This window comes from Natrix helvetica (assembly GCF_964273705.1).
Source record: "Natrix helvetica genome assembly, chromosome: W".
In the NCBI taxonomy this organism is placed as follows: Eukaryota; Metazoa; Chordata; class Lepidosauria; order Squamata; family Natricidae; genus Natrix; species Natrix helvetica.
In genome coordinates, this window is record NC_138555.1 from 83,553,824 (window position 1) to 83,579,258 (window position 25,435).

General features: G+C 42.0%; 1 protein-coding gene and 1 long non-coding RNA gene across 2 annotated transcripts in view; both read left to right on the forward strand.

Annotated features, from left to right (window-relative positions):
* The window catches only part of LOC309400636 (uncharacterized protein), a gene marked incomplete at its 5' end in the record, with an annotated part of 53,284 nt that extends 39,580 nt beyond the window's left edge, over window positions 1-13,704 (forward strand). Inside the window, one exon of the mRNA XM_081969196.1 lies at window positions 13,420-13,704. Coding sequence (XP_081825322.1) covers window positions 13,420-13,575 — 156 coding nt within the window. The 3' untranslated portion in view covers window positions 13,576-13,704. The remainder of the gene's footprint in view (window positions 1-13,419) is intronic.
* LOC309400836 lies at window positions 8,436-11,220 on the forward strand. The gene is made up of 3 exons (XR_014176723.1): window positions 8,436-8,851; window positions 10,487-10,816; window positions 11,089-11,220. It is a non-coding gene; the product is annotated as an uncharacterized lncRNA (long non-coding RNA).
* Window positions 13,705-25,435: the final 11,731 nt, after the last annotated feature.

Here is a 25,435-nt window from a genome sequence, read left to right on the forward strand (position 1 = left end):
TTGAGCCAGGCAGTGAACGTCACAGTTGAGCCAGGTAGGAGATTTGTGTTGGTGGCGTAGAAAAAGCAGACGCAGACAGGAGTAAGGTTGTGCTGGGAAGGCCGCCCGATGGAAGGCACCCCGAAGGGCACCCACCCAGAGCATTGTTCGGGGCTCCCTTTTATTGTCAAACTTCTCAGAATAGCAAAAGCTCATTGGACAGAAAATACACTTGGCAATTATTGATTGGTTTACAGATGCATGCTTTACAATACAATACAATACAATAGTAGAGTTGGAAGGGACCTTGGAGGTCTTCTAGTCCAACCCCCTGCCTAGGCAGGAAACCCTATACCGTTTCAGACAAATAGCTATCCAACATCTTCTTAAAGACTTCCAGTGTTGGGGCATTCACAACTTCTGGAGGCAGCTTCTGTTCCACTGATTAATTGTTCTCACTGTCAGGAAATTTCTCCTCAGTTCTAAGTTGCTTCTCTCCTTGATTAGTTTCCACCCATTGCTTCTTGTTCTACCCTCAGGTGCTTTGGAGAATAGTTTGACTCCCTCTTCTTTGTGGCAACCTCTGAGATATTGGAACAATGCTATCATGTCTCCCCTAGTCCTTCTTTCTCTTAAGCTAAACATACCCAGTTCCTGCAACCGTTCTTCATATGTTTTAGTCTCCAGTCCCCTAATCATCTTTGTTGCTCTTCTCTGCACTCTTTCTAGAGTCTCCACATCTTTTTTACATCGTGGCGACCAGAACTGAATGCAGTATTCCAAGTGTGGCCTTACCAAGGCATTATAAAGTGGTATTAACACTTCACGTGATCTTGATTCTCTCCCTCTGTTGATGCAGCCTAGAACTGTGTTGGCTTTTTTGGCAGCTGCTGCACACTGCTGGCTCATATTTAAATGGTTGTCCACTAGGACTCCAAGATCCCTTTCACAGTTACTACTACTGAGCTTTCCTCATGGACACCTCATGGATACTTCATGATATAGACATGTGACTCTCTACTTAGTTAATATTTTGCTGCATGGAATGTGATGTCTACGTGTACACTCCATTGTCTCTTTTTGGATTTGGTTCAATCTTGACACCACCATGAAAGACTAAACTAGGAGAGACAAAGAAAGTCCTGGAGAAAAACAAATAGCTTTTGCAGGATTGTTAAGTAATTCTACAGAGTGATCCACGAAAAATCCAGAACTGAGCTTGATAAAAAAAGGGGGGGGGGATCTGTTTCATTTGTAGATTTAATAGACTCTAAACCTTCAAGAAAAGAGCAGGCTAAGATATTATGCCAAGAATTTATAAACCATCCTTTTTGTTTCTTAATCAAACCAGTTTGGACCCAAGATTCAGATCCTACATAGAGATATTCCCGGTTGGTGATTCCTCTTATAATCCTTATAATCCAAAGCTTTGTGTTTATGGTTCACAGCTCTCAACCTGCCAGATCCCACGGTTGTCCAGACTGCTCTTCTCCTGCAGGATCTTTGTGGCAGAGGGGGCTGATAGCATGGCATCTCCATAGAGTGGAATGGCTGAAGTAGACACCTAGTTTCTGCTTGGAGAGCACAGATGAGAGATTCTAGATAGGTCATCTGTCCATGTAGACTAGTAATCTGTTTACAAAGGGGATAGTATCCAAATTTGAAAAGAGTACTGCGAAAGACAGGTGCAAAACAGTTATTACATTGAACTAAGCTGGTCATTTTGAAATAAAATAAAATCACAATCTCAAGCACACTAATCCAGAATGTATTATTGCTATTTTGGTTTATAGATATATGATTCGCGTGCCATTAGGCGCACGGGCCCCCACCTCATTCTCTTTGTCTCTCTGACTCACCCCCCTTCTATCCAGCGGCTCCAATCCCAGCTTCAGGAAGGTTCAAATGAACCATCCTGTGTGTGTCCAGCGAGAGCAACAACAACAAAAGGTTCCATTTCTCCCAGGATGGTGTGGAGATGACCTCCAGCCATGAAGAGCCTCTGAAGAGCAGCAGAAACTCCAGGCTCCTCACCCTAAATATGTCGGTAGCTTTCCCATATGCCCAAAACAATGAAAGCCTGCGATTTGCTTGCAGATACGAGGAAAACCTCAATGGGCGCTGGGTCATGTCTCCTTGGAGTCAGACTACCACAGGTGGGTCTTTTCAGGGGGTGGAGGCATCTGCTGCTTTGCACCCCCTGATTTAACTATTTATTATACTCTTTATGTAACTGGCCTTGTGCTGGAGCTCAGAGGTTAGGAAGGACAAAAAAAGAACTAGAGAAACGGCTTCTATGAGATCCCACAGTATGTCTAGACGTGAGACTGAGGCAAGAGGAATCCATTTCAATTGTAGATGAAAAAGCATCTGAACCTTCAAGTACAGGGCATGGTAAAAATATTCCACCAAGAAATACATTTTAAAATCCTTCTTTTTTTTGTAGTTGAACCAGTTTGGAACCGAGATTTCAATTTGATTTGGAGTTATGCCCGGATGGCGCTTCCTCTTATAATCTTTCTGGTTCCTTTGGCCTTTTATTGCAGAAAGAAGAAGAGCGGTAAGTGAAGCCTTTTGGGTTCAAGGGTTCCCTTACTTGGAGTCCCAGATGTGGCTCCTGATGTGGTTGGAGATGTTGACTGAGAAATCCTCCAGGGAGAGTCAGGTCAGGATTTGAGAGGAATGGACAGACATGACATGACACTAAACTTAGTTTAGTTTAGTTTAGTTTAGTTTATTGTCATTGCACCTCGTACAACGAAATGAAATGCCATCTTCAATGTACATCGTACATAAGAAAACTATCAAAAAAATAAAACAAAACACACATCCTTCGTATTCTATACAATATATAGAACGTTGTACGTACATATAGTATGCAAAAATGTATAATGTAAATGGTATACATTCTATACTATATCTTGGTATACTGTTAGGAGTTTTCGGAAGTCTCACTGTTCAATTCAAGGATTTCCCTTCCATGAGTCCATTTGCCTTGATCTCTCTGAATACCTTCTTCTACATTTCTTCATTTCTTTGGTTTCAACCAAAGAATTTAAGCCTTGTAGTACCCCTATATATTTCTTTTAAAAATGGAGAAGAATAATTCTCTTTATGGCCTTCAGCTTCACAGATCATACGTTGGTGAAGAAATTAAACTGACTTTAAGCCCGAACGAATATAAAGAAATAGTTGAAACTAAGTATCTTAGAAACCATGAAAGATTTCTCTAATCGAGTGTTGGAGGGAAAGTTTTAGGGAAGGTCCCAATGGGTTTCTCAGGAGGACCTCATCACCATCGGGAATCTGAGGTAGGAAACGACATAGACTGGGTCAGATCTGATGCCAAAGGTCAATTCTTCTTTCCCTTGATGGGCTAGCAATCTTTCTGGGCGATAGCAGATGGGTCGACCTTATTTATTTCTAAAAATGATGTAAAATGATGGAGAAATCCCATGTTCTCAAGAGGTTCCTCAGCTGCAGGCAGATTGAATGAGTGAACAATGTCCCTCTTTCACCAGAACCTGAAGTCATCTGCAGCAACATCCAGAATGTCTTCACTCTGCCTCCTCCTGGTCCAACAATGAAGAACCATCTTGGTCAAGAGGAAGAGGAGGAGATGATCTACTATAACTGCCTTTAAATCCTAACAGAAGCAGGAAAACCTTCCCTGATTGCAGCAAAATGTACCTCTCTTGGCCCAGCCTCTTATCATTAGGTGAAGATATGGACATCAGCCTTCAAGAATGAGGAGTTCTTGGTTCCTTCCTCCTTTAACCAGAGGCTAATTCATGGCTCAGTCTCTGCAGAGGGAATTTGGCAGGAATTGGAAAGCAAGCTAGAACTAAGGAGAAATTTCCTGACATTTAGAACAATTAATCACTGGAACAAATTGTCCCCCAAAGTTGTGAATGCTCCACATTCCACAACTGGGAGTTTTTAAGATTTGCCTGAAATGGTATACTTTTGATGCCTGAGCAGGGGGTTGGACTGGAAGACCTTCAAGGTCCCCTCCACCTCTGCTATTCTGTATTCCAAAATGACGAGATGCAGCTCAGCTCCAATAATTAAATTTTAAAAAGTCATAAATGGCAGAAGAGAAAGTCCATAAAAAATGGGGAAATCTTCAACACCATCCTATTCTGTGAATCTTAGTTATCTGTAGACTTGAGCCTGCTGGGAAGAGTTGACTTGCTGTGTTTGTAATTTCCTTTTTGGTGGTTGTTTCTTCTTCTTTTTCTTCTTCTTCTTCTTCTTCTTCTTCTTCTTCTTCTTCTTCTTCTTCTTCTTCTTCTTCTTCTTCTTCTTCGTCGTCTTCTTCTTCTTCTTCTTCTTCTTCTCCTCCTCCTCCTCCTCCTCCTCCTCCTTCTTCTCCCCCTTCTCCTTCTCCTTCTCCTTCTTTTCTTCTTCTTCTTCTTCTTCTTCTTCTTCTTCTTCTTCTTCTTCTTCTTCTTCTTCTTCTTCTTCTTCTTCTTCTTCTTCTTCTTCTTCTTCTTCTTCTTCCTTCTTCTTCTGAATTGGCACTTTAATATATTGGAAAAAGCAAATCTTTAAGGGCATGTGTGCTCCAGGGTTGATTGGTTGGCCAGGATTTTGATTCCGGAGGTCTTTCAGCTCCAACTTTGGCTGTGTTTTGGCTTTTATAAAAGGTTTTAAAAAGAGACCTTGATTTGGATAGAGAGATAAGCCTGAGGCATCAAACAACTACCTTGAAGCCTAGTTGAGGGGTGCATCTACCTAGTCATAGGTTTTCCCCTGCATCTACCTGGCATCCTTGCATCTACCTGGCATCTACCTTTTCCCTTGCATCTACCTGGTCATAGGTGAATCTTCATGCTTTGGGGGGGTTGCACATCTGACTCTCAAGTTCGGGAGGGAAGATCATGGTTTTTTTTTCCCCTCTTCTTGGAACTTCCTGTCCATGTTTGTCTGAAGCCACAGGAAAAGCTGCATGTTCTTCGGGGCGCTTAATGTCAGAGAAAAAAAAAGCAAAATAAAAGCTTAAAAAGAGATGCATCTTGTGGGTTTTCTTTTTCAATATTTCTTAGCCAGTAGACTCACAAAAAAGCTTTGTGCCATGCACAAGAATAAACACATATGCCGATTGACTTTCAACAAAAAGGCCTTGCTGAAGTAGTATGATTTTAATCTTGGGTTGAGCCCCTTCTTCATAAAATTGTAAATTTAGGGATGCAAATCAAGACCAAAGTCATAGATTTAAGCAAGAGTGGTTTTGGGGAACACTTTCATTCTACCATGAAAATCAAACCAAAATAAACTCTGTAGCATATTTTTTTTTAAAAGAAAACATTTGGCTGTTAGTTTTCAAGTCCAGGATATTATTTGTGCTAATTCCAAAATACTGAAAAACATATAACACATAACCTAATGTTAACTCTTTATTGAAATAAGATGATGGTTTGGGATGTCCTTCAAACACATCACAATGAGGATTATCATTCTGCTGTTTAAAGGCCCAACCAGCCATCTTCAGAACTGTTTCAGCAGAACCAGCTGCTCTTTTGCAATCCAAATTTCTCATCATGTCAGCGTTTCAAATATCATGCAGGATTAAATCAGAGCCCAAGGCAGAGCTATCCTTAAAGTTCATATTTAATAAGACAGACATGTTGGCAACAAACCGTGGAATCCCAAATCTAAAAGCTTCCTGGGGTTCCGCCCAGTTGAAAGTTCATGATCTTCTCTCCACGCCCATAAAGCCATCACATGGTCCAATCTTCTTCGGCCAACCTGGCATCTCCACCTAGCTGGTTCCGGTCAGGTGCAGAGATGCGGAGACAAAAGATGACCTTGGGCTTCTAGAAAAGAAGGACAACAACACATTGCACAATTCTACTCCTTTCTATTCCCCCTCCCAATTACTACACTAAATGAAACAGCAGAATGAAATAATAGAGAGTGTGGCAGGCCAAAGATCCTAAAAAGGAATATAACTGCAGAATGCTTTATCAATTTCTCTGTGGCTCGAATACGTCTGTCGCTTAGGGTAAGACTTGGAGCCAGAAACACAGATAGGAGTTTAGGCCTTCCAAAAGAGGTGAACAATTTGGGTTCTTTTGTTTTCTCACCCTTCACCGCACCGGATGGTTGTCTTTATTTTATTTTCCATTCTCTTGGGGCACAAGAGAGGCCGAGAGGATGAGGGCAGTTCTCTGCTGCAGAGAGAAAGGCTTTGGTGTGGTTGAAGAGGGCCGGGGAGAGATGAGCTGCATCCTGGGCTGGGTGGATGACGCAGCTCCTCCCTTGGCCGTTGAGTTGGAAGACTATCTCAAGAGAAGTTGCATCTCTCAATCTCTCTGGCGAAGGAAGAAGAGAGTGACGGAGAAGCCAAGACCAGCGTCCTTTTCATCCTGAAGTGAAGATGGAGATCATCGCTTGGATGATAGGTTTGGGACCTCTTTCTTCTTCTTCCATCTCAATCTGACTCTTCCTTTTCCTCATCTGAAAGCTGATATCTTTACTCCCTTGTATTGTTCCCCCCTCCCTACATCCTTCTCAGGATATTCTTCTTCCCTGGTTCTGTTAAGTGGAATAAAAGGGGTACTTTCCTGCCTCCCCCCCCCAATCAATTGTATCTCCGGTCCTCTTCATCCTGAAGAGAAGATGGAGATCATCTCTTGGATGATAGGTTTGGGACCTCTTTCTTCTTCTTCCATCTCAATCTGACTCTTCCTTTTCCTCATCTGAAAGCTGATATCTTTACTCCCATGTATTGTCGTCGTCCCCCTCCCCTACATCCTTCTCAGGATATTCTTCTTCCCTGGTTCTGTTAAGTGGAATAAAAGGGGTACTTTCCTGCCTCCCCACCCCCCAATCAATTGTATCTCCGGTCCTCTTCATCCTGAAGAGAAGATGGAGCTCATCTCTTGGATGATAGGTTTGGGACCTCCTTCTTCGTTCTTCCTTTTCTCCCTCTTGCTCCTCTCAAATGATTGAGAATTGAGGACATCAGAATGGCTGAACTTTGGAGAGAAAACCCTCCTGGGCTCCATTTCTGTCCTTAATGATAATTCCAAACTGGTAAGGATGGTTTGGGAACTATTATGAGTCCCCCAATGGCCAGAACATAATTGGAAGAAGACCCCTTCCTCCTCCTCCTTCAGGGCAGCTTCTCATCTGCTGCATCCATTCAGGGAAGAAGATTCAGTTGGGGATGATGGAGCTGAAAGTCTTGCAGAGCCTGGGATCACCTCTCCTTCTCTTAACTCCACCTTCCTTCCTTTTCTCTTTCAGTCCTTCCATGGATCCTCCTTGGAGCAGGTAAGAGATCCTCGTGCAGACTTTGCTTCTCTTCACAAACACTTAAACTGTGATTGTTGCGGCCTCTGAAGGACGGAGAAGGTCAAATGAAACCATCTCTGTGGGTGCAGCTACTCTGCTGTTCTTTTACACTTCGGTTGGTGCAATGGGTGAATCCAGTCCTTCTTGCTTCTTCAGGAGGCATCTGCAGATGGCTATCATCAAACCCTGTTGAGGTGCCTCCCTTCATGGAGACACGTCTCTGAGTCTCCCTGAAGAGCCAACACAAGATTATCTAATCTTTGGTTTGATAAACTTTGCCAAACTGAAGAATGAATAGCTGTTTTTACCAGATAACCCTGAAAATCCTTCTCTTTGTGTCCCTGGTGAGCCTAAGATGGACCCTTCTAAAAAAGGTCCACCTCAACAACGTCTTCTCCCAATATAAAATGAAGAAGGGCCTGCAAAGTAAGGAGACCAGAAAGGAAGGTGGACCTAAAAGATCGGGATGGATTGAAATCTTGCATAGGAAGAAAAATCCATCTGGTCCAGTTCCAAAGTGGGAGAAAAGTGCTGGAAACAAAATGGAGGCTGATTGGAAAGTAGCATGTGGTTCTGGGACAGCTGAAAAATTAGCTTGATGAGTGCATGGCTTTTTAGAGAGTTTCTGAGATGCTGCTGGGGATTGTGCAATGTTTGAAATGTCACTAGGGGATTTTGCAACGTAGTGAGCTCTGTGTCTTTTGCTATCCTAACGGTGGTGGGTTTCATCATATTATGTCCTAAAGGTCATGTCCTGTCCTTCTTAATCCCATTACCCTGGAGCTGAAGATGTTTGGTTTATGAATGGATTGGCCAGGATTTCTTAATGGGCACCAAATCTCCATCTCTAAAGACTTCAGGCATTTTCTGGAGGCTGTTTTGCTATGCAGGAAGAGAGGGGTTGCCTTTAAGAACATGTTTCCTCCATTTTCCCCTTTGGGAAAATATAATATTCTACCTATTTTAATATTCCCCAAAATATTTCATTCTCTACAAGGTGGGAGGGCTTCCCGCACTTGGATGGGCCTTCATGCAAGCCATCGAGGGCAAGAGAACTTTTCATTTGCAGCGTTCTGTCCTGGCGAGAGGAAGCCATGGGTCAAGGATCCTCAGAGCAGATGATGGATGGGAGTCAACCTGGGAATTGGGGTGGATGTTCTGGTGTAGAGATTTGGTTCCAGGAGGCGATCAGAAGGAAGGACTCAATGGTTTCTCTTTCTTTCTTCAGGTTCACAGGCAAATTCATCTCTACCAGCCCCCAGGCTGTCCTCGTCTATTCAACACAACTTTGTTATTAAAGGAGAAGAGATCCCCTTGAATTGCTCCCTCCCCAAGGGAGTCGAATCAGGGAGTCCAGAGGGACCTACTAGAATCAAGTTCTTTTTCTACTGTAGGGATCAATCCTACGTACCAATTGAAGATGAACATCTCCATAACAATACCTTCAACCTCAGGACTGGAAAGCTGAACTCTAGCCAAACAAAGATAACATGCGCTTGCAAGATAAGGGGAACATCTGAAGGATGGACTTATTCTCCCCAAAGTAACCAGCTGGTCTTCTCAGTGGGTGGTAAGATGAATATTTATTACCCCCAAATATTCATTCCAGAAGGTAGCACAATGCTCAAGCTATGAAGGTGCACAATAGACCTTTCAATAATAATAATAATAATAATAATAATAATAATAATAATAATAATAATAATAATAATAATAATAATAATAATAATAAACTTTAATTTATAAACCGCACCCTTTCCTAAACAGGACTAGGTTTATTTCAAAAATAAACCGAGTAAACAGAATATGAAAAATCAAATAAATCGTTAAATAAATAACGCCCCCTGTATGAAAATGGTTAGCAGGACATTCTTTCCATGGGAAAAAAATATTCCCCCCAATGGGCTTTTAGGGTTTATTTTATTTTATTTATTAGTTTCACAAAAATGTATACGCTGACCACTCTGTTACTGAAGTCGTATTTTCTGCAATCGAGTTTGAGTTTGTATCAATGATTTGTGCATGTATTATTGTGGTTGAAGCTGAAGTAGTCATTGGCAGGTAGGATGTTGTAGCAGACAATTTTGCGTACTATGCTTCGGTCAGACCACAGGGGAGAACAATTACAGAAACAACTAATCCTTTTCTACTCTTGTATGCTTCATACTTACGTACTTTAATATTGACCCAAATGCATTCAAGATAGTTCTCATCATTGTTGTGCTCTATTTCTGTAGAGAGGTAGTTATTTCTTATATATAGTGCAACTCCACCTCCTCTTTTACTTGGTCTATTTCTTTTAAATAATTTAAATCCTTCTAGCTGTATGTTCCATTTGTCGGTTTCATCCCACCAAGTTTCTGTAATGGCAACAATATCGTATCTGCCCTCTTTTACTTGAATTTCTAATTTGCCCTGTTTATTCCTCATACTCTGTGCATTGGTGTGTAGACATTTGAGTCCATTTTGATTGACCCTGTGGTTACAGTCTGCATATCCTGTGTTATGCCTGACTTCCCCTATTTTCTTGCCACTTGTATGATTCATGCACGTGGTATGGCACTCACTATTAAATGCTTGGTTTTGCTTGACAGCGGGAGTGATAATCTTACCCGCACAAACATCTGTGTTACATACATTGATAACCCTATGAATTTTAGTTTGCTGGGGACAGAAATGTTCTGTATCTATTAGTTCTCTGTCCCCGCTGTCCCCTGCATGTATTATTGTGGTTGAAGCTGAAGTAGTCATTGGCAGGTAGGATGTTGTAGCAGACAATTTTGGGTACTATGCTTAGGTCAGGCGCAGGGGAGAACAATTACAGAAACAACGAATCCTTTTTGACTCTTGTATGCTTCATACTTACCTACGGTACCTATATCGTTTCTGTACTTTGCTGCCTATTACCGAAATTTGCTTTTCTTCAATTGGAAGATTCAGTTGATGGGAAGATAGAGGTAATGATTTCTTGGTCCAGTCTCTCTTGTGTGAAAAGGGGTAGACTTTGTGTTGTTTTCACTCTAAGCTAAAGTCAAATTCATTCTCCTTCCTTATTTTCCATTTTAACCTCCATTATCTGAAATATCATTGCTTTGCCTCATAGAAATGGTACCTTAGATTCAAGGGGATACTCTGGATGATTTGAGGAAACTCCTCTGCTTCAAAGTAGACATTAATATATCTCCCTTGTGAACATTTTGTGCAGACGGCCTCCCTTCCCCATTGCTGAGAGTGGATCCGTTGTCCCAGAGGGTGAAGGAAGGTGACCCCTTGCTCTTCCTCTGCTCAACGGAAGGAGAAAATGCAGAGAAGAAGTTCCATTTCTACAAGGATGGGGTGGAGATCCCCTCCAGGGAAGAAGGTCTTCTGGAACCCTCCAGTGAAGCCACAAATCCTCTTCAGAATGCCTCTCTGAGAATCCCTCATGCCTCCTTCAACCACAATGGAGAATTTGCTTGCAGTTATGAAGAAAAGAGAAGCAGCCAATGGGTCAAGTCTTCTTGGAGCCAGGCAGTGAACGTCACAGTTGAGCCAGGTAGGAGATTTGGATTTGGTTCAATCTCGAGACCTCCATGAAAGGCATGAAGGATAAAGAAAGTCCTGGAGAAAAACAAATAGTTTTGCGGGATTGTTAACTAATTCTACAGAGAGGTCCATGAAAAATCCAGAACTGAGCTTGATTAAAAAAAAGGGAGGGGTCTGTTTCATTTGTAGATTTAATAGACTCTAAACCTTCAAGAAAAGAGCAGGCTAAGATATTCTGCCAAGAAATACTAAACCATCCTTTTTGTTTCTTAATCAAACCAGTTTGGACCCAAGATTCAGATCCTACATGGAGATATTCCCGGTTGCTGATTCCTCTTATAATCCTTATAATCCTGCTGGTTCCCTTTGCCTTTTATTGCTGGAAGAAGAAGAAGATCAGTAAGTGAAGGGTTTGGGTTCAAGGGTTCCCTCACCTGGAGTCCTAGATGTGGCTCCTGATGGGGTTGGAGATGTTGGCCGAGAGATTCTCTGGGGAGGCAGGAAAGGAGAGCAAGACCCGAGAGAGAAGGGCAAACAATATGTGAGATCGATGAAAAGAAGCCATGTTATCTTTCTTTTTTAATCATTATTATTATTATTTCTCCCTTGGAAGCATCAGCATCCCAGGGACAATTTCAGCTCGTGGAAAAGAAAGAGGAAAGAAATGATCTTGCAGTGACGGAGCTTCAACCAGCAACAGCAGCTACTTCCTCACCTGTCAAGGTAGCTGGGTGACTTTTTTTAAAATTAAAAACCTTTATTTTTATTTTTAAACAAACAAGTGCAAACAAACATAAAAACATCTTCCAATTCCATACAGTGTGTCGATCGGTTGCAAAACCTTTTTGTACATTCTCACCATGGCCTTCGCTTACACTTTATATAGAATCTCGTATTATCAATCTGGTATATGTGTATATCATTATTATCATTATTATACATTTATTTGGCTATAATTATCATTACTTCATTTTATAGAAGATATTCTACATTTTAGGTACGTTTATATTATAACGTTTCATTACATCATCCTAAATCTGTCCAGTAATAATACACCTTTACAAACTTCTTTATCTAAACCATTGATAAAATAAGTCCCATGTTTTATAAAATTGGCTACCAAAATTTTATACATCCTCATCATAGTCCTCTCTTACAAATTATATATAATCTCCTATTATCAATATATATATATATGTATACAGTATTATCATGATTCATTATTTATTTGGCTATAACTATTATTACTTCATTTTATACAAAATATTCTAACTTGAAAGAAATTCAAATTCGTTTTTATTACAACATTTCATTACATCTTCCTGTCTCCATCCAATCGTAGTGCAATCTTTTATTTCTTGCCATTTGTAGTATTTGTATTTTAATTGCCTTTTTTAGTAGATCTTGTATGGATTTAGTAGATCTTGTATGTATGCAGGAATTGGGTATGTTTAGCTTAAGAGAAAGAAGGACTAGGGGAGACATGATAGCAGTCTTCCAATATCTCAGGGGTTGCCCCAAAGAAGAGGGAGTCAAGCTATTCTCCAAAGCACCTGAGGGTAGAACAAGAAGCAATGGGTGGAAACTAATCAAGGAGAGAAGCAACTTAGAACTGAGGAGGAATTTCCTGACAGTTAGAACAATTAATCAGTGGAACAGAAGTTGCCTCCAGAAGTTGTGAATGCCCCAACACTGGAAGTCTTTAAGAAGATGTTGGATAGCTATTTGTCTGAAACGGTATAGGGTTTCCTGCCTGGGCAGGGGGTTGGACTAGAAGACCTCCAAGGTCCCTTCCAACTCTACTATTGTATTGTATTGAATTGTATTGGACATCTCTTGGCAACTTATATTTCACTGCGTATCTTGTGAAGGCTCGAAACCCCCGGGGTTCATGGGTGACTTTAATCAGTCTATTTACCAAGTGTATGAAAACAAGTTTTATCCCTACCATTGATGGTGTCCTCTGGAGTCCCCCAATCGCCATATAGAAACAGGAATGATGTGCGTAGGATTCAGAGCTTCTGAACTTTAACCCTTCAATGCAAACATGATTTTTCCTTCCATAAAGACCATTTGTCTTGAGCTCTCTAACCATCTACTCTAATTTTCTTGATCTGCTTAGTTTCCAACAAAGAATTTAGGGATTTGGGAAGTACTAGATCTTTCTTTAGAAAATGGGGAAGCCAAATCATTCTCTTTATGGCCTCCCGTCTAACAAATCATGTGTTGGCCAAGATATTGATTGGCCTTGAAGCCCACACAAACAGAAAGAAATATTTCCAAAGTCAAGTATCTTAGAAGGCATTAACGATTCCCATTATTAAGTGTTGGGGCAAAGTTTTAAGGGATTGCCCCTCCGGGTTTCTCAGAAGCGTCTCATCACCATCGGGAATCTGAGACAGGAGACTAGACTGGGTCGGATCTGATGCCAAAATGTCAATCCTTCTTTTCCTTGATAGGCTGGGAATCTTTGTAGCTTTGTAGCTGGAATCTGTGTTAAGCTTATTTATTTCTAAAAATGCTGCAAAATGATGGAGGAATCCCATGTTCTCAATGGGTTCCTTAGCTGCAGGCAGATTGAACAATGTCTTCTCATTCCCTCCCTTTCCCCAGGACTCTGAGATCACCTACAGCTGCATCCAGGACTCCTTCACCCCGTCTCTTCCTGGACCAACAAGGAGGAATCTTCTTACACAACGGGGAGAAGAAGGGATATTGTACAGTGATATTGTGTTTCCACCCAAAAGGAGGCAGCAAAACCATCCCTGATTGGAGGAACATGTGTCTCTCTTGGTCCAGTCCCTTATTTTTCCTAGACATGGATGTCACCCTGGAAGAGATGATGATGCAGTTCAGTTTTGATTTATGGCAGAAGAGAAAACCCAACAAACAGGGGGGCGGAAATCCGGGCATAATCTTATTCTACGAATCTGTCAGGGAATTGCACAGCTGGTGTCCAAATGGAGCCAGAGATGCTGACACAAACTTGCCAATAAATACGTTTTATAACTAGAGGTAGTCCTTGTTTTACATCAGCTTATTTAGTGACCGTTTGAAATTATAACGCCACTGGAAAAAGTGACTTACGACCGTTTCCCACACTGATGACCATTGCACCACTCCAATCACAATTCAGACGCTTGGCAACTGACTCATACTTATGACGGTTGCAGTGTCCTGGGGTGGGTGGGTCACCTGATCCCCTTTTGCTCATTGACCTTCTGACAAGCAAATTCAACGGGGAAGCCAGATTCAGTTAACAACCATGTCGCTAAATGAACAACCGAAGCCATTCACTTAACAACAGTGGCCAGAAAGGTCAAAATGGGGCAAAATTCCCTTTACATGTGTCCCACTTAGTGTTTTGGCCCAGCAGCGGCCGGCTGAGCTGTTAGTGGACTCTGACAGCTCAGACCATTGTGGGACTGCTCTGGAGGATGAGGAAGAGTCTGGACGGTGTTTGGAGTCAGAGCAGGAACTAAAAAGGCCTGTTGGCCACCAGGTGGTATCTGAGTCAGGGAGCAGTAAGGAGGACAGAGGGAGGTTGTCCCTGATGTGCATAGACGTCGAATTGATAGGAGACAGGAACAGCTGTGGAGAAGATGTCATAGAAGGAAGTAGGGACAGCTGGTTAAGGGTGTGATCCCTCCCAAAGAGTTTATAGGTGGAGCGACGGGAGGGGAATCTTTGCAGGAAACAACAGTCCATTTTACTAGCCGTTGAGAAAGCATTCTGTAAGTTTTATCTTGGGTTCTTGAAGATAACTTTCTAGGCTCCTAGCCAAGGGGTGGCTTTATCTATGCAATTAGTCGTGGCAGACAGCCAAGCCTGTGTCTGCATATTCATTGGAATCACGGGAACAGAACACTTAGCAACAGAAATTCTGGGCTCAATTGTGCTCAAAAGTTGAGGACTCCCTGACTATACAGAGCAAAAAAGTTAGTCAGGCTCAACAGGAGCATCGTGAGGTAAATCACAGAGCACACAGAAGAAAAAGGCGGGAAAAAAGGGAACTCCTCCTCCACACCCGAGGAACCAATCACAGCGCAGATTGCCTCGCGCAACTGCCAGCCCTCTCCAATCAAAGCTATAATGGCACGTTCTCTCTCATTTCATTTCATTTATTTCATTTCATTCATTTATTGAATTCATAGACCGCCCCCTCTCCCCGAAGGGACTCGGGGACAAAAGCTAAAAAACCATATACACAATAAAAATATAGTAAATACCCCTTAAAAACAAATTAAAGAAGGAGTCTGTACAGTAATAGTAAAAATTAAAAACAGCTTAAAAAGTCAACCCCTAAAAATTTAAAATACAGCCAGGAGGATTGAAGATTAAAACTACGATTGGGCCAGGCCAGCTAATTGGAACAGGTGGGTCTTGAGTTTCTTGTGGAAGGAGCGGAGATCAGTGGTAGTTCTGATGTCGGGAGGGAGGTCATTCCAGAGGGTCGGGCCCATCACAGAGAAGGCCCTACTCCTGGGCATCGCCCGCTGGCATTGCTTAGTGGACGGCACCCGGAGGAGTCCCTCTCTGTGAGAGCGAATTGGTCGCAGGGATGTGTGGGGTAGGATGCGATCCCGCAGATAGCTAGGTCCTGTGCCATGGAGCGCTTTAAAGGTGATAATCAACACCTTGAAACGCACCCGAAAAGCCACAGGTAGCCAGTGCAGCTCGCGCAGGAGAGGTGTTATACGGGACTATCTGGTACTTCCGATGATTGCTCGCGCGGCCGCATTCTGGACCAGCTGCAGCCTTCGGGTGCATCTCAAGGGGAGCCCCATGTAGAGAGCATTACAATAGTCCAGGATAACTGTTAGATACTAGCTTCAATTATAATGGTTTCCACCAAGGTCCTCTGTTCCGGCGGGAACAGAGGTTTAATCTCATTGGTCAAAGGGTCTGACAGCTCCCTATAAAAGGCGGCTGTCAGACTCAACCTTCGCTGGAGTGTACATCCTTTTTCTGTTAGAATAAAGAACTGTTGTTGCCTTTAGCCTGAGTGCGCCTTTCCATTACCCGATCTAACAATAACCCCACAACTCCAGCTATGAAATTTTAATAACAAAGTCGGTTCTATCTCAGTATAGAATTGAGCCCGCGGAGAAGATTTCAATTATAATTTCTTCTCTTCATAACATACTTTTAAAAAAATCTTCTTCAAAAAGGGTATTTTAATCTATAAGGGAAATCTAATTTATCGTATGGTCCAATGGATCTTGATTGATTGGTTTGTCTGGATCTTGGCTGTTAAAGTCTATCAGTGCCATCCTTGGTCCATGTTTCAGTCAGAGAACCCGTAATAGAAACAGCCAAAGAAAGAGATCTTGATGTGGACACAGAGAGAGACAGATCTGAGGCATCAAAAAAATGCAGGGAGGATTAGACCAAGGACCATATTCTACCCTGAAGCATCTCTTGAACCACAAAGAAGAGGGAGTCAAATTATTCTCCAAGGCACCTGAGGGTTGAACAAGAAGCAATGGGTGGAAACTAATCAAGGAGAGAAGCAACTTAGAACTGAGGAGAAATTTCCTGACAGTTAGAACAATTAATCAGTGGAACAGAAGTTGCCTCCGGAAGTTGTGAATGCCCCAACACTGGAAGTTTTTAAGAAGATGTTGGATAGCCATTTGTCTGGAACGGTATAGGGTTTCCTGCCTAGGCAGGGGGTTGGACTAGAAGACCTCCAAGGTCCCTTCCAACTCTGCTATTGTATTGTATTAATCTGGCAGCTCATAGGAAAGACTTCATCCTGTGGAGGTTTCACATCTGACTCTCTGAATAGGGAGGGAAGATCCAGGCTCTTTGCTTGTGGGGTGTTTCTCCCAACTGATGACTCCACCGACACATTTCCTTTCATGAAGTCCACAATCCCTTTTTTCTCCCTATAAATATTTTTGATGACTGCACGTTGCATGGAGTTAGGATCTCCGGTGAAGCTAAACGTCAGAGAAACAGCAAAATAAAAGCCAAAATAGAGATGCACTGTGGGGAAGCCTACATTTCTGAATGTACTTCCTGGTCTGGTTGTGGATGAGTCCATGATGGAGAAGGAGGGTCTCCAGCACAGATGAATGTTGGGTGGGGTCCCTTCTTCCCATCATCTAATTCAAGAGCAGATTCAGAGGTGTTTTTTTAAAAAATCAAGGATAGTTTCTGGATCCCCACATTCACTCTACTCCGGGTAAAATCATTTTTAAAAACTATAATCCTTTGGATTTACTAGTCTGGGATATTTTGTGCCTCAACTCCGAAGCTCTTGGAGATATGTCATATACCCCCTGGGAATAAATTTAATGTAATGAGATGGTAGTTTGGGTGCCCTTCAGACTCATCACAAAAAGGGTAATAATTCTGGTGTTTTCGACACAAACCACAATTGTCTTTTTTTTTTTCAGGGCACACTGCTCTTTGCAAATCTGGTTTTTCCTCCCCCGTAATTAATACTTCTATCTTTTCTTTTATTCGATCTGCCCTTGGATCCACTATGCGTGGCTTAGGACAAGGAATGGAGCTGATCAAGCCAGAGATGGCGTTTAGGTCTTTGAAAAATTGCAGAATGTTTTTTTATTTTATTTTAAATTCTCTTTGGGTGCGAGAGAGGCCAGGAGGATGGGGGACAGTGAGAAACTGCAGAGAGGAAGGCTTTGGTGTGGTGAAGAAGGCCTGGGAGGTGAGCTGGGGGTGGGTGGGGGAGTGACGTAGTTCCTGCCTTGGTCATTGCGTTGGGGGGACTGACTCGAGAGAAGTTGCAGCTTCGAATCTCTCTTGGGGAAGGAAGAAGAGAGTGACGGAGAGGCCAAGACCAGCTGCCCAAGAATCCTGAAGATGGAGACCATCAGTTGGATGATAGGTTTGGGATCTCCTTCCCCTTCTACTTCCCATCTCAATCTGACTCTTCTCCTCCCCGAAGACATTTTTTGCTTTTACTCTTTTCTTATTCTAGATCTTTCTCAGGAAATGTGAGTTTTCTTCTTCCTCGGTGAGGACTCATTGGTGCAATGGGGCACTATTCCTGCCCCTGCTCCCCATCTCATCTGCTCCCAGGGCTCATGATTCAGAGCCATCTCAACTAAAGGGGGTTGGGGGGGGGATGCAGAGCAGTTTCTCTTCCTCCCATTAGAAACACCCAGAAGGAGACCCAAAACTGCACTTTCACTGTGAATGAAATAGATAGATGAATGGATAAGCAAGGAAAAGAGGTCATTCTGTGAGTCGCAGTGAATGGTATTGAGTATAAGGAGCCTCCCTTTTCTCCATCCTGATGCTTGGAAATGACTGAGAACTGGGGGCATCAGAACAGCTGAACTTTGGAGAAAAAAAAAATCATGTCTGGGCATCTAAGTTCTCCCTATCGGCTCTTAATTCCAGTCTTAATAAGGTTTAGGAACTCTTATGATTCAACCCACCAATAGCTAGAACAGGGGTGGGTGAAGACCCCATTCTCCTCCTCCTTCAAGGCAGCATCCCATCTGATTGTGTGAATGCCCCAACACTGGAAGTCTTTAAGAAGAAGTTGGATAGCCATTTATCTGAAATGGTATATGGTTTCCTGCCTAGGCAGGAGGTTGGACTAGAAGACCTCCAAGGTCCCTTCCAACTCTACTATTGTATTGTATTGTATTGTATTGATGCATCCATTCAGAGAAGAAGATTCAGTTGAGGATGGTGGGGATGAAAGTCTTGCACAGGCTGGGATCATCTCTCCTTCTCTTAACTCCACCTTCCCTCCTTCTCTCTTTCAGGCCTTTCATGGATCCTCCTGGGAGCAGGTAAGAGACCCTCATAGAGACTTTGCTTGTGTTCATAAAAAGATAGACTGTGTTACGGTGTTTGAAGGAGGGAGACGGTCGAATGAAACGGAAAGCCCGTAGAGAGATTCTGAAGTAGAAAAATCCATCTCTGTGCATGTAGCTGATTGGCCGTTCTTTTCCCCTTGGGTTGGTGCAAATTCTCATTGCTTCTTCAGAAGGGACCGGCAGACGGCTGGTGAATCTAAGAAGTTTCCTTGTGAAAAATGCCCACCTCCATTTCTTCTTCTCCCTGGTATAACATGAAGCATGGTCTACCATCCCCAGAGAGCAAACAGAAATGTAGTCCTGAAAGACCAGGGAGGGATGAAAACTTGGATGGACCTTCATCCAAGCCAGCAGCTGGAAGCCCAAGACAACAAGGCCAATCCAAGATGCTTTTAAGAGGGGACTGATAAACGAGGTGTTTATTTTTTTTAGATGGTCGAGAGGAGGCTGAAGGTTTGAGGGAAAGAGGAATGTGATCTCTCTTAGGAATAGCAAAACGTATCTTGAGGAGGAGCTGTAGAGATGGCAGCTCTTATAGAAATTCAAAGCATCGTATCGCTAATGAGAGGTTATAAAACCTATGCTAGACCAATCTTAAGAGTATTGCTCAACTGTTTGGAATCTCACCATATATCTGACGTCAGTACAATTGAGCGGTTATAGAAGTACTTCACAGGAAAAGTTTTGCACTCTTCTGTACACAAGAGAATTCCCTAGGCTACTAGGCTCAAAATCCTCGCTTTTGAACTGTGTCGCTTGTGGTCAGACCTAAGTATTGCTTACAAAATTATCTGTAGTAATGCTTTACCGGTAAGCAACATGTTTTGTTTTAATCGCAATAATACACGTGGAAACAAACGCTTTAAGCTCAATGTATATCATTCTAAAGTTGACTGTCAAAAAATATGATTTCTGTAACAGAGTTGTCCATGTCTGGAATTCTCTACCTGATCCAATTGTCTCAGCTACAAATTTTCACGGTTTCAGTTGCAAATTGACTTCCGTGGACCTTACTTCATACTTAAGTGGTCACTAGAAGGGGTGTGCATAAGTGCCCAAACGTCCCTGTCAGTGTATTTTTTTTCTTTTATTCTTGTTTTCGTTTGACAAATTCTAACAAACAGATAAATCAGGAAGTAAATAAGTAAACAAAGAAATATTAAAGCACAGGAGAGGATCGGTTCAGATATTGAGAAGAACAGCATTCGTTTTTCCAGGCAGATGGGGGGAAAAAAATTGAATTAAGGAGCAGAGGAATGATATAAATTGGGAGGTAAAAGGGGAAATGACATCAGAGAAGCGTTGGAGAATCTTGGCGTGCTGAATACCGAGGAATCGTGTAGCTCAGTTGGAGCTGGAGTGTTGGGTGGCTGGTGTTCTCCAAAATTGATGGTTTTCTTGCATTAATTGGTCCCATCATCAGTGCTGGTACTTGAAGCGCAGCAGCTTGCTACGCCGGCTCTGATCGGATCTTGCAACGCAAGGAAAAAACCATCCAGCGCTAAGGACATCGAGCCCCCATCCATCAAGTGGCTTTCAACACTGAAGAGGGCCCAACTGTAGCCATTTTCTTTTCTGTAGCTTTCCTCAAAGGAGCTTTCTTTTCACATTGCTTCGGGGCTCACACAGCCTGCAGCTCTGGGCAGGGATGGAGGTGTGGAGATAACTGGGGTGCCGTAGCCGAAACAAAATTCTTTCCCCTGGGAATCAAGGACGTTCGTGCAGGTGTTCGAAAGTTGGAGGCTGAAGTCACTTAGCAACTGGACTATATATGCTGATTGGACCATGTGACTGGTGACTCTGGGGGGAAAGTGACAAAGTTTTATTTTGAATTGGGTGTAAAACCGGTGAGGACTTAGAGCGGTGGTTCTCAACCTGTGGGTTGGGACCCCTTTTGGGGGGGTGTCGAACGACCCTTTCACAGGGGTCGCCTAAGACCATCGGAAAACACATATCTTCGATGGTCTTAGGAACCGAGACACCAATTTTATGGCTGGGGGTCACCACAACATGAGGAACTGTATTCAAGGGTCGCGGCATTGGGAAGGTTGAGAACCACTGCTCTAATCTATCTATCTATCATCTGTCTGCCCATCCTCTCTCTCTCTCTCTCTCTCTCTCTCTCTCTCTCTCTCTCTCTCTCTCTCATCTCTCTCTCTCTCTCTTCTCTCTCTCTCTCTGTGTGTGTCTGTGTGTCTAATCTATCTGTCTGTCTGTTTATCTATCTATCTATCTATCTATCTATCTATCTATCTATCATCTATCTATCTATCTATCTATCTATCTATCTATCTATCATCTGTCTGTCCGTCCTATCTCTCTCTCTCTCTCATCTATCTGTCTGTCTCTCCCCCCCCTCTCTAATCTCTCTCTCTCTCTCTAATCCAGTGGTTCTTAAACTGTGGGTCGGGACCCCTTTGGGGGATCGAACGACCCTTTCACAGGGGTCGCCTAAGACCATCAGAAAGCACATATTTTCGATGGTCTTAGGAACCGAGACACCAATTTTATGGCTGGGGGTCACCACAACATGAGGAACTGTATTAAAGGGTCGTGGCATTGGGAAGGTTGAGAACCACTGACTTAGATCCAGTTTCCCACCAAGTTTGTGCCAATTTGATACGTCCCAATGAAATGTTCTTTGAGGAATATGCTCGGAGTTCTCAACGTTGGGGGATGTATTATTTGGAATCTTGACAGTGGATATTGGAGAAAAGAGTCGTGTCCTTCCGGAGTGAAACGTGTGTATATCCATGTTGAAGATCAAACAGGTCTCCTTCTAATGTTGGAGACTATTTCATTTGTAGTGTTGGTTCCTTCTTGTTCTCTCCTTGCAAGGATTCCCAACGCAGTTTATGGATGGGAGCCATTCTGGGAATCGTTGGTAGATGTTCTGGTGCAGAGATCTGGTTCCAGGAGTTGATCAGAAGGAAGAACTCAGTGGCTTCTCTTTCTTTCCTCAGGTTCACGGGCAGATTCAAAGCTATCAGCCCCCCGACTGTCCTCCTCCGTTCAGCGTCGTGTCATTTTTAAAGGGGATGAGATCCCCTTGAAATGCTCTCCCCCAGAAGAATCTCAGGCAGAATTCTTCATTTTCTATTGCAAGGATCAATCAAATTTAACAATCGTAAATGAACATGGCTATAAAAATTCCTTCAGTCTCAGAACTGTAGATCTCAACTCAAAGTTCATAGAATGTACCTGTGGGTTTGTTGAAAGAGTTGGAGGATGGTCCACTTCACCTCAAAGTAACCAACTAGCCTTCAGCTTTATTGGTAAGATGAATATTTGAGACTGAGATGAGCTAGAAAGCAGGAAATAAAGGACAGGATAGGGCAGGGGCAGGTGGGTGGGACCAGCTGATTGTTGGAGGTACCGGTTCTCCTGAACCGGTCCGAACCGGCTGAATACCATCTCTGGTTGTGGTTTCTGGTGTCAAGGTTTGGTCTCAGGAGTTGATCAGAAGGAAGAGCTGAATGCCTTCTCTTTCTTTCTTTGGGTTCATGGACAGATTCATGGATTCCAGCTCCCACACTCTCTTCGTCGCTTGCACACGCCGTCATAATTAAAGGAGAAGAGATCCCGTTGAAATGCTCCCTGCCAAAAAAATATTCGGCAGATTATTTCATTTTCTACTGCAAGGATCAATCCGATTTAACAGTCACATATGAACAGCTCAAGAACAATACTTTCGAACTCAGGACTGCAGATCTGAACTCGGATCAAAGAGAGATAAATTGTACCTGCTGGTTCCGGGAATCGCCTGGAGGATTAATTCCTTCTCCTCAAAGTAACCAGCTGTTCTTCTCCATCAACGGTAAGATGAAGATTCATTTACCTGGAAGGATTCCTGTCAAAGGCAGCGCTAATGCTGAGTACAATTTTAGCAGATTATCTTAAGAGAGACAAAAAACAAGTATGGTGGGATATGGATCTAGTATATAGGATAAATTCAGCATATGCTAGAAGACACAATGTTCCGAGGGAGATACATGTTAAGTTTGTCAGGAGATCCACAAGGGACGAGGTTCTTGCGACCCAAAGGGAGAGACCATTGAAATACAAGGATGAAGAGATCACCATTCTCAAACAGATCCTGAAAAAATAAGAGATAGAAGGAGGAAATTTTCCTCCCTAGCAAAAAAATTGTATGAAAAAGGGATCTGGTTCAAATGGTTGATACCGGAGGGGATGTTAATCTTCTGGGAGGGAAATAGGATCAGAATCAATACAGTTCAGGAGGCAGAGGCCTTCATTAAAAAGAATTTCCCGCTCTCAGAGGAGGAATTGAGTGGGAGTAGTGAAAGAGACAGTAAAACACAAGATAGTAAGACTCAAGACGGGAAGGAGGGGGGCACTGAGGCTCTCTCTGGCGACAGGGAGGAAGAAGCAATATCGAAAAGGCTCAGATCTCAAAAATAAAATTATTTCGAACAATAGCAGTTAGTGATATACCAGAAAACGACAAAGAGAAACATGTAGGAACACAAGACTAACAATATAGAGTAAGATTTGGCTTACTGTTTTCTTCTATAAATTTGTTGTACAATGTTATATAAGTGAGTATCGTGCTGGGAGCTCTAACAACAGTATGAAAGCTGCCAAAAAAATTGTATACCTATTTACCCTCCCCTATATATTTGAAAACCAATAAAATTTTGTTTTAAAAAAAAGGCAGCGCTAATGCTTAAAATACGAAAATGCACCATAAACCTTTCAAAAATTAATTCAGCAAACAAAACCCCAAACAAGCAAATCCATTGGTGAACAAATAATTCAAGAACCTTCTTTCAATGGGAAATATATCTTCCAAATAGGGTACTGTGCTTGGGATAGAGGTGGGTGGCTGCTGGTTTGCCTCTGATTGGGCGAACCGGTAGTGACAGCGGTGGGAGGATCTGCCCACCCACCGGGCCGCTTCTGCGCATGCGCAGAAATGCGCGCACGAGTGAACCAGTAATAAAATACTGTGCTTGGGGACAACATTGTGAGAGCATTTACAAAAGCAACAATGCCTTCATCTCTCATATACTTACCTAAATACTTACCTATTTTATCTTCTTGGCTCCCTGTTAGAGACATTTGCTTTTCTTTAATTTGAAGATTTGAATACTAAAAAACATCAGTTGAGGTTTGATCGAGGTAACGCTTGTTCAATCCAGTCTCTCTTGCATGAAAAGGGGTAGGGAGTTTTTGGAACTATTTTCACTTTACACTAAAGTAAAATTCGTTCTCTCATTTTCTATTTTAAATTCCATTTTTTTTAAAAAAACGATCACTACTTTGCCTCACAAAAATGGTGTCTTATATTTTATAACATAAACTGATATTTTATAATATTAAAATGTGCAGAAATGAATAGATTAACACATGCAGTTAAAGGAAAGGAAGAATCTGATTATTATAATGCATGGGAGCTATTTTACCAATGGTTAGAGAATAAATATGAAAATAATGTATTATAAAGTTAAATAAATTAAGAAGAGAAATGTTATACTAATAGATATGCGAAGATTTACATACTTGTATTAAAATAAGAATATATCTATATATCTATATATCTATATATCTATATATCTATATATCTATATATCTATATATCTATATATCTATATATCTATATATCTATATATCTCCGTCTCCGTCTCCATATCTATCTATCTATCTATCTATCTATCTATCTATCTATCTATCTATCTATCTATCTATCTCTATCTCTATCTCTATCTCTATCTCATCTCTATCTCTATCTCTATCTCTATCCATCCATCCATCCATCCATCCATCCATCCATCCATCCATCTATCTATCTATCTATCTATCTATCTATCTATCACCTATCTCTATCTATCTATCTATCTATCTATCTATCTATCTATCTATCTATCTATCAATCTATCTATTATCTATCTATCTATCTATCTATCTATCTATCTATCTATCTATCTATATCTATATCTATATGTATCCATATCTATCTATCTATCTATCTATCTATCTATCTATCTATCTATCTATCTATCTATCTATCTATCTATCTATATCTATATAGCTATATCTATCTATCTATCTATCTATCTATCTATCTATCTATCTATCATCCATCATCTATCTATCTATCTATCTATCTATCTATCTATCTATCTATCTATCTATCTATCTATCTATAGGATATAGTGGAGAGCTTTAACTATGATGCAAAACATTTGTACCCAGATAACACACTGTTTAATGAATGATGAAATATTTGTATTAAAAGAAAATAAAAAACATTTGGGGAAAAATGGTGTCATAGTTTCAAGGATGTGGATGATTGCAGGAAACTTCTCTGCTTCACAGTAGACATTAATTTATCTCCGAATATTTTATGCAGACAGCCTCCCTTCCCCCGTGCTGAGAGTGGATCCGTTGTCCCAGAGGGTGAAGGAAGGTGACCCCTTGCTCTTCCTCTGCTCAACGGAAGGAGACAACGCAGAGAAGAAGTTCCACTTCTACAAGGATGGGGTGGAGATCACCAGCAGCTATGAAGGTCTTAGGAAGGAGTCCAGTGATCTCTCAGATCCTCCTCAAAATGGCTCTCTGAGAATCCCGCATGCCACCTTCAACCACAGTGGGGAATTTGCTTGCAGTTATGAGGAAAATATAAATGGGCGCAGGGTCATGACTTCTTGGAGCCAGGGAGTGAAGGTCACAGGTGAGCCCATCGGGGGAAGGATGGATGGGATGAATTATTGGATGGGAGACTATCAGGAAATCCTACCACCACAGCAGAGGTGGCATTCAGCAGGTTCTGACCAGTTCTGGACAACCAGTAGCAGAAATTT